General features: G+C 45.4%; 1 protein-coding gene across 2 annotated transcripts in view; it reads left to right on the top strand.

The window, feature by feature from the left end:
- The window catches only part of CAMK1D (calcium/calmodulin dependent protein kinase ID), an 81,684-nt gene extending 70,460 nt beyond the window's left edge, over positions 1–11,224 (top strand). Inside the window, exons 8-9 of one of the 2 annotated variants that reach the window (XM_056515699.1) lie at positions 97–235; positions 7,320–11,224. In XM_056515699.1, coding sequence (XP_056371674.1) covers positions 97–235; positions 7,320–7,321 — 141 coding nt within the window. In that variant the 3' untranslated portion in view covers positions 7,322–11,224. Of the gene's footprint in view, positions 1–96; positions 236–7,293 lie in introns of both variants that reach the window. The other variant, XM_056515691.1, reaches the window with a different exon arrangement.
- The last annotated feature ends 2,221 nt before the right edge of the window (positions 11,225–13,445 follow it).

Here is a 13,445-nt window from a genome sequence, read left to right as displayed (position 1 = left end):
CCCTTCTGACACTGAGCAGCAGGGAGAGGAGCACAAGCAACCCTTCCACCTCCAACTTTTGCTATTCCCGATTTCTTTCTTGCCGTTTTCCTGCAGCAAGCGTTCAACGCCACGGCAGTGGTGCGGCACATGAGGCGGCTACACCTCGGCAGCAGCCTGGACAGTGGCAGTGCCAGCGTGTCCAGCACCCTCAGCCTGGCCACGCCGCTCCCCGACGCAGCCACGCGGAAAGACTGTGAGTAGCCAAAATCCCGGGAGCGCTCCTGCCACGACAGCTGAGCAAACCCACGGCATCCCCATCCTGCCCCGGCCCCCAGGCTGCAGTCCTCGCTGCCCATAGGTTTGGCTTTGTGCAAGCAGTGTTTAAAATAAGGTGTTTAAAATAAGGATTCGGAACGGGTCGTCATTTTTTGGCCGGCCAGAAAAATGGTGTTTCAATTGGAAAAGTCTATGCGCTTAAAAAAAAAAAAAAAAAAAAAAAAAAAAAAAAAAAAAAGAGGTTTTAGTTGTTGAGTTTTACAGGAAAAACACAGTTTCTTGTGGAGAAAAAGGGCCTTTTCTTGGGAAAAAGACCCAGACCCCCACTAGAACAAAGTTTTGTGTTTGGTCAAAATTTGAAAAAGTTTAGCCAAACTTATGTTTGATTTTACAGTGTTATGATAGGTATACATACATACATATACATACAGTATATGATTTTATAGTATTATGATTTTCTGTAAAAATTACCGTACTTTCCATTTGTGTGGAGAAGACTGATCCTGCCAGTCAGACCTCTCTTCTTTCTTCCTGGGCCAAGCTAAGCTCCTGCACAAAGAGGTTCATTTGTCTGAGCAGAATTCAGACTCTGTGCACCACCGTGGGACTTGGCCCTCTGCCATGTTTGTTTTGTGCTATAATTGATATTTGCAAGCTGCCCACTGGACTCAGATGTTTGGGATACATATTTTTTCTGAACACCAGGAAAGGGGATATGGCAGCAAAGGGATTATTTAGAAGACAGAAATGCATCCTTTGCAATGAAGCTTTTTTTATTCTCTGGCTTCCAAGCATTTCTTTTATTCTGTCCTGTCCATCTGTAGGTATTTTATATCATGAAATGGAGGGATGTGGACTTTACAGTTGGGGGAGTTACTTTAAAGTGCAACACTAAAAAGAAATGCTTTGCTCTGCACTGAAATAATCACTTCTAGACTGTACCTTGCACTATCCTGGAGCTGAAAGCACCTATTAACTCAGGATGGATTTTGAATAATGCTGCTCTCTGCTTCTGCCACCCCTGCTTGCCACCCTCTGCTCCTTGACAAGGACATGCCACCATCCACAGTCCTGTGTGGAAGTTGTTTCCTTTTGCTGCCATGGGCACGTTTTCCCCCACAGCTGGGGTGGGTTCTGCCTTCTGGGTACTCTGTGAGATGTTTTTTCAGCCTGTGCTATGGCTGAGCCAGGGGTGAGCCCCTTCCCTCTGCATACTGGTGGGAATTCATACCCAGTGTCCAGTTTGTGATGCCCAGTGCCAAATCCTACAGCTGCTGCCAAAAAAAATCATCACTGTGCTCCTGGCACACACCTGGCACCTGCAGAGAAGTAATGCTGACCATACTCAGAACTTCCAACCACACACTGGCCATGCAGCAATGTAGAAAACCCCCTGTGTGGGAGAAACGTCCCTTGATTTTGGTTCCTGTTGCAGTGTGGCAAGGCTGGACCCCAGTCAGGTCTAGAGCATCTGATGAATGCTGCTAAACTAGTGGGTGATTAATGCAGTTAAACTGGTGAGTGATTAATCTCCATCCATCCATTTGATTAATCTCAAATGGTGTTAATTAATGGCAATTAGTAGTCTGAAAAGCATTAAAATGTGTGTGAACAGGAAGGGTGGAAAGAGAAAGAAATCTGTTTAGCCACTACAGAACCAGCAGGTCCCTGTGGAGAATCCAACCATATTTTGCAGTGGTGAAGTCAACCAGAACATGAAGGATTAAACCAGATATGTTAAGATAGGATGAGTTCTTACATGCCAGAAATCCAAGACAGAAAAATATTGGAAGATTTCAAATCATCCCAGTCCAGCTTGGCAGATAATACAGAAGAGCTTTCCTTCCTCAAAGAAATCATTTAAAGAGTTAGGAGATACTGGAGCCCCAGAGAACCAATGAGGAGAGCCAGAAGTAAATCAAGAAGTTAAGAGAGAGCTGACATATCAAATACTTTCCACCCAATAACTCCTGATAGGAAAAAGAAAATCTCTGAGGTCTCTGCCCTACTTCTTTATTTCTCAGCGGTTTTCTCCGGGTACAGATTCCTTGCACGAGAATGATCCCATGCAGAAAGTTACATGATCCAGCTGTGCCACCATTACACAATAGAATGCTGCCTGATGCTATTAATAGACACTTTTATGAGCTCTCCAAGTAGTTTCAAATGCAGCAATTTCACATCACTGAAGACAATTAAGTACAGCCTTTGCCTAAGTTATGTGAGGCTGCATCCAGAATCTCTGTGATAGGCCAGAGATCAGGCATTAGGCTGAATTATGCTACCTGTGAGGAAACAGGAAGGGATTCCTAAAGGAATCAGTCAGGATTTCTCAAGTGTATTGGCCTGATTCTCAGTCCATGGCTGGTTTATCCAATTCAATCATGATTGGACTGCCTAGATTATTTATAGGTCCTAGAGCTCTGTATTTTTAAGGTACTAGATAAATTGCAGCCAAGTTGTCAAATGTCAATGGGAAATGGAATGTGGCCAAGTATAGGTGCAGCATAGTCATCCTTGAAATTGAAGTGCCTCCTTGAAGCATGGAAAAGTAGTTAAAAGTCCTAACAAGTATCAAAAAGATCCTGAAGAGTCAAAAGGCCATGTCAAACTTCAGTCGTAGACTATATTAATATAGGCTTCATCCATCCTTTATTCACCAGTCTGGAAAAATGAACTCTATTTCTAATCACTCTGAGCCTGCATCTTATCAGAGCAAGGTGACCATGCCAGGTCCCCACCCAACAGCTTTTGTTGCACCAGAATACTGGTACTCAAGAGATACTCAACCTCACGTCAACCTGCGTCTCAGCTGGAAGTCCTGGAGACATCCCAACAAATCCTGGAGCAATGTGAGCTGTCACTAGAGTGATGTCCAAGTCACACACATTTACATTCCCGCCAGATTTATTGGAACTCAACAATGAATTTCACCCACTGTACTTCTTTATCAGCAGCTTCCCAGGATGCCTGGGGAGCAGTGTTTAGCCCAGGTGCAGAGTCTGTTTGTTTAGCTAGATGGCCATGGTGAGGCATTTAATCATCTTTAACGTGCCCAAGAGGAAATTATTCTCAGCAAGTGCAATGCTGGAGGGATTTTTGCATCCCACAACTCTTTGCCTTCAGCCCTGGAACCGTGGCATCAGTGTGGCTGAACCCACACCAAAACTGTACCTTGGGTCCCTGTGAGATGTGTGTGCCCTGCTGCAGGTGGCTGCAGGTGAATGGCCATGGGCAGAGGATGCCCTGTGGAGGTACCCAGCCAACCCAGCACTGCAGGAAGAGCAGCAGCCGCTCCTCCAGCCGCAATCCGCTCCGCTCCGCGCTACGAACCAAACCCAGCTTTGCCCAAGTTCCTCCAAAAATAACATTTCTAACTGTGTTTCTGGCTTCCCTTTTAGGTATGTCTCCATCCACTCTCTGTAGTTTTGTTTCATCTGCTCCTTCAGGCGTTTCTGCGGTAGGAGGGGACCGGAGACCCAGAGCCACCACAGTGACCACAGTGCACACAGGGAGCAAGTGAGCGCCGGGGCGGCGAGGAGCAAGGGGCTGGCAGGGCCTGGGCCCTCTGCCCTGCTCGGCCAAGGACTAGAAGAAAGAAGATTTTTTATGGCCATATTTTATACTGCGATTCTGAAATGTTTCATTTATCACAAACTGCAACGACTCCAGGAGGAACGGAATCTAACAGTCTCTGGTGCTGTACATATATATACATATATATATATATATACATAAATATATATATGTATGTCAGTCTAGCAATGTTCTAACTAATGAACACTCATTCTTTCCCCCAGTGATTTACTCTTTTTCTCAGTGTAGGTAACAGTATATGTAGTATTTTTTTCATTAACTACAAACATCTCAACTGGATTATTTAAATAGAAATACTTTTCTGAGCTTTTTTTTCTTTTAAAAATTACTTCAAGTAACGTCCCTCTTCCAGTTTACTGGGGGATAGGCTATTTCTGTAGGTAGGAATTGGCATTAACTTTGCAACATGGGAGGATTTCAATGGCATGCCATTTCTTGATCCTCAAATTGGGCTGCAAGTCTGGCTTTAGCAGAGCTGTTACTGCTCAAATTAAGAAACTTCTGCTTTCCCCTCCATCCTCTTCCTAGAAGGCCATGGGGAGAATTAAATTGCCACCAGCTGGGAGTCAGCTACATCCTTGGCCTCATTCCTGGTGTGCTGGGGATCAGCACCCTTGTTTCAGAGGAGAGGCAGGTAGATGGAGTCAGTGCAAGGGAAATGACAGAGCACAGTCTCATCCTGCAGCTCCCACCTCCTTCAAGCTGCTGTGTGTTGTGAGCAGAGGGAAAGAAAAGGAAGATACAGGGGTGACAATCATCCTCCTCTGCCAGTGATTTGCTGTGCTGCCCTCAAGCAAGACATTTAATCCACCAACCTCCCTGCAGTGTGGCCTCTGGCATGGGGTGCATCCAGCCCAAGGGCTTCATGGGAGAGATTCTGAGCACCCACAGCTCCTTTGGACTTTGCCTGGCATTGCTGATGCTCAGCACCTCTCAGAGTAGCCAGAAGTGGTGAGAGGACAGCAGTGGTGCTTGAAGCCCTCTGTAAAGCACTGTGAGGTTCTTGGGTGCAAAGTACAGGATCTGGTGTAGTGTAGCTCCATCATGATCAGGCTGAGGGTTGACAAGGAGTGCTGAGCTGGGAAAGCAGGACCTCACTGAAAGGCACAGCTGGTGGCAGTGGTGGCACTGGCTCTCTCTCCTCCCCAGAAGCTCATATTTAGCCCAAAAGCAAGCCAAATTTACCCTTTTTAAATTACTGAATGCATGCACTTCCCAGGCTCTTTGGGCTGGTGCATCATGCAGGAACAGCCACCTCAACTGCTGTGCTGCTGTGCATTAAAGCATCATGAAACAGAGAAGAGAGCAAATTTGCCCAATTTGCTAAAGGGCTCCCTCCAGATTACCTCAATGAAATTCCCATCTGATTTTGGCTTGAGGAGGTGGGAGGGGAGGAAGGTGGCAGAGGCAGATGCCCTTCCCTGGGCACTCTGAGTCTCTCACATCCCAGGCAGATCCATCCCTGCCAGAGGCACAATTCCCTGCAGCATGCTCTGCTTCCACACTTGCCTCATTTATCCTGCACAAGAAGTTGTGAAAACCAGTCACAGACAGACATGAATGTATCAGGCAATAGTGCCTGTGCTGGGAGAAGCCATAAGATAGGTATTTTTCATTGATATTTCTATATCCTATATCTATATAAAGCTCTAGCTTTAGTTGGTTGGCTTCACATAACAGAGCTAGGATTTCATCCATCACACTAAAAAAAACCTTGGGAAAAAAAAAAAGCTGGAAAAGCAGGTGCCAGTGAGCACTGACTCTGAAATAGCCACTCCTTCGGTGGCACTTGAGGCTGTTGCACCAGATCTCTGGTTTCCTCTGTGCTAAGTTGCTCCCTGTTTCCAGAGGGCTGTGGCACATCTGGCTAAGCCCTGGGTGCACCCTGTGCACTTCACCGTGCTGCAGCTGGCATGGATACTCACACAGAAAAGGCTTCAACTTCAATTTCTCATTTTAGGAAAGAGAGCAGATACTGAACTGTTGGGGGCTTACAGCAAAACTCCATATAATTTCCACAGTGAAGACTTCTGACCAAGATTTGGGCAGACTGAAGGGCAGGGGATCTCCTTGCAGCAAGTCACACTCCTGTCCCCATAACCTGGCATTGCCACCATACACTTTTTATGAGCATTTACATCTGAACTCTTATGTCTTGCTGCAAAAGCATCAAAACACAAGTAGAACACTACTCCAGCCCCAAGAGAGACTCCAGCCCAAGAAATTAAGGGTGGTTTGAACCCCTTGATTTCATAAGCACAGCTGGCCCTATTCTGCTCCAGTTGCAGGCTGTAAATAGACTGTGTCCCAGTTTGGTATCAGTGGAGTTCCCCACAATTACACACGTGCAACCAAAAGCAGGATGTAGTTAGGGAATGATTTTGTCTCTGTAGAGCAGTTTTAAAGGTTAGGGCTCAAGTGTTCCCTCTGCACCTCCTCTTCTGAAACCTGAGGTCTGAACCTCAGCAGTTGCTGTGGCCACTGATCAAAATACAGCATCCAAATGAAAGAAAGAAAAAAAAAAAGTGAATGGATTTCCATCTCCAAAACAAAGAGCAGTGACAGGAGCAAAGGCAGACATGCTGTCCTGCAGATGGGGGGTTCCCATGCACTGGCTGCCCCTCCTTGCTGGGTGCTTTCTGTGGGTTTTTTTTTTGTTGGGAGGGGTATTCTTTCTTTCCATTGTTGGAATTAGTGTGATTTGGTTTTGTTTCTGCAAGTAATATTCTGCCTTGGTTGTGTAATTTATCATCATTCTCTTTGGCTTGCTATCAACTGCTGGGATCATAAGATAAGAAACAAAAGCACTTAAGAGCAAAATTGTTTCTTTCTGCTACAGTTTTGGTGGTGGGGAGCTCCTCTTTGGTATCAGTGAAACACAGCTGGAGACCTGACAGAGGTTCGCCAAATGCTTAGAGATCTCTTCTGGAGCATCACTTGGTTAAAACTTCTCAGTTTGAAGCTGGGTAAATCTGTCAACAGGGGTGACTTGGCAGCACCCAAGCCAGATCTCGGGGGATTTGCCCCTTGGCAGCACAGCCTGTTAGGGCAAACACTCCAGCCTTGCTTGCCAGGGATGCTCCAGTGCTTCTGCATGTCCTTCCCCTGCCCCAGCTTCTGCTCAGCCACTCTCACAGGAGAATGCAAGTGTAGGACAAATAATGTGGATATGGGGGGAATGGCTGAATAGCTCCACAGTAGAAGCTTCAAAGCAAATCCCCAGCTGGCCTTGCCATGAAGGACTAGGTAGAAAAATCACTCTGGGCTCTTTTCCAATGAACTGTCCTACTAAACAATCTATGATTTGCTGCTTGCATGAGGACTTCAGCCTGGACTCTGTTTGTTACCCTTTTCTGCTTTACTTTACTGGTACCAATGTGTTTTTCCTTTGTAACTTGTTTTCCTCAGCTCCTTCCCCTTCTTTTTCTTTGCTTGCAGCTTTGATTGTTGATTTTTACCTCCAGAGTCACAGAGGCCATCTCTGATGCCAACAGCAGTGCTCTTGCTGGGAAAACAAAACAAACAAAAAATCCAGAAAAGCTCCAGCTGGCCCCTTAGCCTGCAGAAGAAGTTGTGAGGACAGGCTGCCCATGAACTCTGCGAGCTGAAAGTCAGTATTGCAGTGGCAAGGGCTTCTGCTGATGATCTTGCATGTGACTTCATTCCCAGTGCACCCTAACTCTCTGCTGGATCACCCCTCCTGCAGCACGAAATGGATATTGGCCCTGCCACATGGCCAGTGGGGAAGTAGGAGTGAGGGAAAATCTGGCAGTGTTGCTTTCCTGAGACTGTCACTCTGCTGCTGCTGCTGTCTCTTTTGTCCTGGTTGCTGTTGTACAGGTGGCATTAGAGTAGTGGGTACAAAAAAAAAAAAAAAAAAAAATAAAGGTAGGATTTTACCTATGCTTTGTATGTCTGTTATGGTTGTGGTGCTGAAATAAAACCAAGAAATTTGGTTCATTCCTGACATGTATCAAACCATAAAAAGGGGTGTGATCCCACTGGTAGACATCTCCCTGTAGTTCTGCTGTAGGCATTGATTAGAGGTTTCTGCTGTGCTTGTGTCCTGCATTCCTCCATGGCTATTGACAGTAATTTTTTTATTACTAGTTCTTTTGGGTCCCTGGCTGATTCTGATGAAATTCAGGTTTTGTTCTGAGGTTTTTTTCTGTGCCAGGGCCAGCATAACCCCTGATCTCAGGTTTTTCTCCCCAAGCCCTCTGCAAACCAGAACATGGGCCTCCAGGGTGCCCACGAAATGCAGCTGCAGCTGGCCCCAAGGCTATCCCTTCCTATTTTTAGGGAAGCAAACTGCCAGAGAAAGCCAGATAGCTTTCAGCCATTGGCAAACAAAGAGGATATTGCCCTTTGATGTGAACTTGGCATTAACAAGATCAGCTCTAGGGAAACCTGTGCTATTACTTCCTCCTGTGATAACAGCTCCAGCCCTGAGCAGCACTGAATGAGCACCAGATAAAAACACCAGACTGGCTTTGCCAGCATGATCATGCAGGCTGTAGCTTGTTCCTTTTGCTCTTTCCAAAGAACCAGGGGATTCATCTACTGGCAAAATAACAGTTTCTAGGCTGAGCCCCAAGGTACAGAAGTGACTTCCATTCAGCATATGGAAATTCCCATTTGATGCAATTATTCCTGTTCTTGCTCTCATGCATATTTACCTGTCTGAATTGTGTCCTGAATGCATCCCAGAAATTATTAATGGGAAGGGAGTTTTCCCTTCCTTATTGTGCTTATTTGCACCAGAAACTCGAACACTCATTCAAGCAAAAAGCAGAAACACACACAGAGATTATTGTATCCAAGGAAAACAGCATCAAGACCAAGAGTGGAGGAGTAGTTGGCAAATCACTGTCAGCAATGGCTGAGTGAGGGGACAGCAACCTGCTCACAAACACTGCATGAACTCTTGTTTCCCCTGGTGAGCCAGCCATCCCATATTTCATGCCCTGCAGCAAGTTTTACCCAATCCCTTTTGTTTTCCCTCACATCCCCACAGCCAGGTCCTGCCTTCCCACCCTGCCTGTGAGTGCTCTGGTCTCTGTGACACGTGTGTGTTTGTGTGTGCACATGTGTGTAGTGGCCCCAGGGATCACAGATCCCTCTGGTGGGTGATCAGGAGCTGGCCCAGGTTTTTGGTCTGTCTGCATGGTTGGGTCAAAGCTGTGTGATTAGTGTTTGTAGCAGAGCACAGAGGCCCTTTAGCCTGGACTCTGGTTTTCAAGACCCCCTTCCCCACCACAAATAGTGCCACTTATCTGTCCAGGTAGCTTTTTTTCCCCTCCTCTTCATAAATGCTAAGGTCAGTGGAATGGCTCTTACAGTTTTTCCATACTCCAGAGTGGAACCAGGGCATGCACTCGCAGGCTTTGTGAAAAAACCGTGCTGAGCTAATGATGGCATCAGCTGTCCAATAAATGCATGATACTGCACTGCATGTATTAAACTGCTGTTCACTGTTTCTGTATTTCCCAAGCCTTTTCTTTATGCACATTCAACCCAACCTCTCTGAGGGAATTACTTCTGTGTATTGCTTTTAAGTGACTCAATGTATCTGTAACTCGAAATCCATTGTTATGTTTCAGTAAATGCAAAACCTGATGTTTTGTAAACAAGATACTGCAAAGCCTGGTAATGTATTTTGTCTTTCTGTTGAGTGCTCTGCAGCATTTACAGGAAGAGTCACCATCCAGAGCAGCTTAAAATTAGGCAGCAATCACATACACAAGTGTAGAAGCAGGGAGCTGGGGAGGTGAGAATCCCTTTCTTTATACAACACTTACAAATTTGATCTGCATCAAAAATTTCTTCCCTGGGTCACTAATGCTTAGAGCTACCAAAGAACTTGTTGGTATGTCTCTTTGCTTTTTTCTTTTTTCCTTTTGGTTTGTTTTTCCTAGTGAAAATTCAGATTGGTTCACTCAATTATTAGTATTTTTCTCTTCCTACAAAATAGTTCTTTCTCACCTGTTGCAGAAAGAAATGTATACTGGGGACTAAGATGCTGTGATTCTTTGTCTGCACAAAATAGGGCAGAGAGCTGAGCTAAACTATCCCATCCTTTCCAAAGCATCACCACCTAAATACTGCCATTTAATCCCTGAACCTCCAAGTAATACCATTTATCCATGGAAGAGTTTGGTGTGGTACTTTTCCTTCTTCCACATGGAAACCATGCCCTTGCCTTCTCTCCCCTTAGTCATTGACCCATTTTCATCTGTGCTGGTCTTTCCAAGGCAGGGTACAGGATGGTCCTTGTATTAGCTCCAGCCCAAACCTCTTTGGGCATCAGCAGGGTTTTGGTCCCAGCTCTGTGTGGAAGATGCTCGAGCTCCCAACACTCAAAGCAGAGTCATCTGAAAGGACTGGGAAACTGCTCTGTGTTCCTGGCAAGGGCATGCCAAGCAGCAGGCCAGGGGAGCAAGAACCATGCTGGTGTATAGTCCTTGGAAATTACTCTCCATGGTGGCTGAAAACACCAAGAAGTCTTGAGCCCTCTCTTGAAGGCTGGTGCTCAGGCAGGGCTGTGCCATTGCCAAATCACTGTATGGCAGCACAACAAATCAGTTACAGCTGTAAACCAGCCTGAGTTCAGATTGCTGAGGCAGCACCAGGCTCCATGAGGAGCTGGATGTGGTGGCTCCTGATGGGTGGGAGCTCCCAGGGGATTGCTTGGAACAGCTCTGAGCTTTTCCATCTCTCATCTTGCATCCTCTGAGCCCAGCATGGCATCATACAGGCTGAGTCTTATTAGATCAAGCATGACCCCCAAAGTGAAGTGTGGAAGGTTGCAGCTCAGTTGGTGCAACTCATGTTTTGGTCAACACAATGTCAGTGATCTGCTGTACATTGACCTATAGTTCAGAAACAGTATTTTGGCCCATTTGGGCCTTTTTTTAGATAGACATTTTATTTGAGCCAGAAAACATTGGGGAAAAAAAAATAAACAAGCCTAGTCTGCCCAGAATAGTGACTCCCCAAATATCCCAAACTGCAAAACATCCCTCAGTTGACTTCTAATGGAAATGCAAGCATGTTTTCTACAAAGGCTTAAATCTTAATCAAGGAATGTCAGTGTGCCTAATATTGCAGGTCTTGTGATTGATAACAAGTTCATAACAGCATCCATGTCCAAAAAGAAGGGAAAATGTGTATTTACTCCATGCATGTATTAAGGCATTGCAAAAGTTTTATCTGCATCATGAGTTTGCAGTTCTGCAAATTGTTAATGGGGCTACATCGCAAGTGGTTCTCTGCCTTGACAATCATGTATACATATCGAGATTTCTATCATAATGACAATTGAAAGGGATGACTAATTGTTTTCCTCCAATAAATCCAATTAAACCAGCCTGATGTGAAGTCTGATGATTTTGAGTGCATGAGTCTCCACCCACATGCAAGAAAGGGAGTGAATAATTTCTGTGGTGCTCCACTGCCCTGTTGTGCTTTATGCAATGATGTTCCTTTATGTACCAAAGGAGAATGATAAGGTTTTCTTTCTCCCTAGTTCACTCCATAGGGAAAAGAATAAAAAGGATGATTTATCCTTTGGATTTTTCCTAAAGCTGTCAATGGAAATGGTGTTGAATGCCAACACATGGAGATATGGCTGTCTCCTGGGCACTGAGAACATCTGTGTAGGGCTGGGAAAAGGACATGCACTTGTTGGAGACTGCTGCACCTTTGAGTTGGTCCTGATGACTTACACAACCCGTGGTGGGAATCATCAAAGGAGATAGGATTTTTTATCAGTGAGAATTCCTGAGTCCCTCTGCAGTCATATGTGCTCTCCAAAGACTGTTGAGCATGCTCCATCATTGGCTTAATTTTCTTCCAGATAATGTTACTGGGGTATGTTAGTACTTGCTTTTCATTTTTCCCTCCTATTTTCCTCCACTGTTGTTTCTTATTTTCTGGTTTTCACTCACTGGCACACAAGAATTCCTCCCCCATTAAAATAGGTGGCAAAACCAACATGCCCAGCAGGGCCTGTGCTTGAGGCCAAAACTAGGTGGTTTTAGACACCTGGTTCAGTAACAGAGCTGAAACAAACAGCAGTGATGATGGCCAATGCACAGCAATATAAAGAGAGAGGCAAATTACATATAAAGCTTTTATTTTGTGAATGAAGAAACAACCTCCAGAACCAACATGTTAAGTATTTGAAAGAAGTGGTAAGCAACTGTGTTCTCAGAATTAGGTTTTCATGGTGGGTTGTACCAGGAGAGGTGAGATAACCTCCAATTTGTGCTCTGGTAAAAGCACATCCATGGCAAGATGCATCTTTGGAAAAGTATATCCATGTACAAAAATGCTGTCTGGAAGTTTGTTGGAGGTGGGGTGTGACACTGAGGCACAAACACATGATTTGCAGTATCAGGAGGAGCAGCAGATCCTGTAGAAAGATTGTGCAGCCTTCCCAGGTGACATAAGCCTGAACTTTCTTAGTAAGGTCCTCACTCCTACCTGTGTGTAAGTTAGCTGGATTTAGCTCAAATTTGGCACTTACAGTGGATAAAGCTCTATCCCACATTTCACCATGGAATCAAAATTGCAGCCAGGAAAACTTTCTCATGTTTTGGTTTTAAAGTCATGAGTCCTTCTGTAGGTTCAGTGGTCACAGAGTGCACCAGGCTCTTCCAAGACTACCCCAGGACCACTGAAATCCTCATGCATGACACCCTGATGATGTCATGGCAATATTCACTTAATATTTGTACATTTTCTTTGCTGCACAGCCACAAATTCTTGGCTGTTTGCAACAAGGGAGATAAAACATCAGTACAGGGAAACCAGAGGAACAAGACCAAGATGCAACTGTAGAAAATATTTTGCTTGCAACCTTGCCAAAATCCACAGCCATGTTTGCACTGGAGGGAAGGGGACTGTCCTTTCTTTGAAGGCTTTCAGAGTGTTGGTATGGCTTATGCCATACATCAGCCTTTCTTCATGCTACACCAACAGCATTTCTCACTCCTGCTCCCCAGAACTGTCCCCTCTCAGAACCAAGGCTCCAGTGGGCTGTGGCAGCTCTTCTTTCTCAGCCAAAAGGAGTTTTGAATGAGTGGCACCTGTTGAAGCAAAGTTCAGGTGCACAACCTCGAGGACCATCCAGCCTGAGTAGGGATAGACTCCTGTGGTTCAGGAGCAGGTGATGCTGAGGAAGATTCATTCTGCACAGAGCTTTCAAGTCAGTGCTTGGCAGTGTAAACAGTCCTAACCTCTTCTTGCCTACATTGAATCTTTTGATTCAAGCCAAACCTTCCTAGCCCTGTGAATCCACAAAACCATATTGGTTTTGTGAGGACTCCTTTGGGCAGCTTTCCATGGGGAGACAATCTGAGCCTGCACTGCCCAAAAGCCATCCCAGGACACTCTAAGCTGTCACAGGGATAAGAGGATGCACTCTTCCCACCAAAATGTGCTTCCTCCCAGCTCTGGACATCCCTCAGGGGAAAAATCCGCCTCCATCACCACGGGTGTGTGCCCTGCCTAGCACACATGAGTCCCTGTTTGGTGGGCCCTCTCAGCCATGCTGAATTATTATGATTATAGACATTTTTTATATC

Source organism: Oenanthe melanoleuca, chromosome 1A, assembly GCF_029582105.1.
Source record: "Oenanthe melanoleuca isolate GR-GAL-2019-014 chromosome 1A, OMel1.0, whole genome shotgun sequence".
Lineage (NCBI taxonomy): Eukaryota > Metazoa > Chordata > Aves > Passeriformes > Muscicapidae > Oenanthe > Oenanthe melanoleuca.
This window is presented reverse-complemented; position numbering and strand designations above follow the sequence as displayed.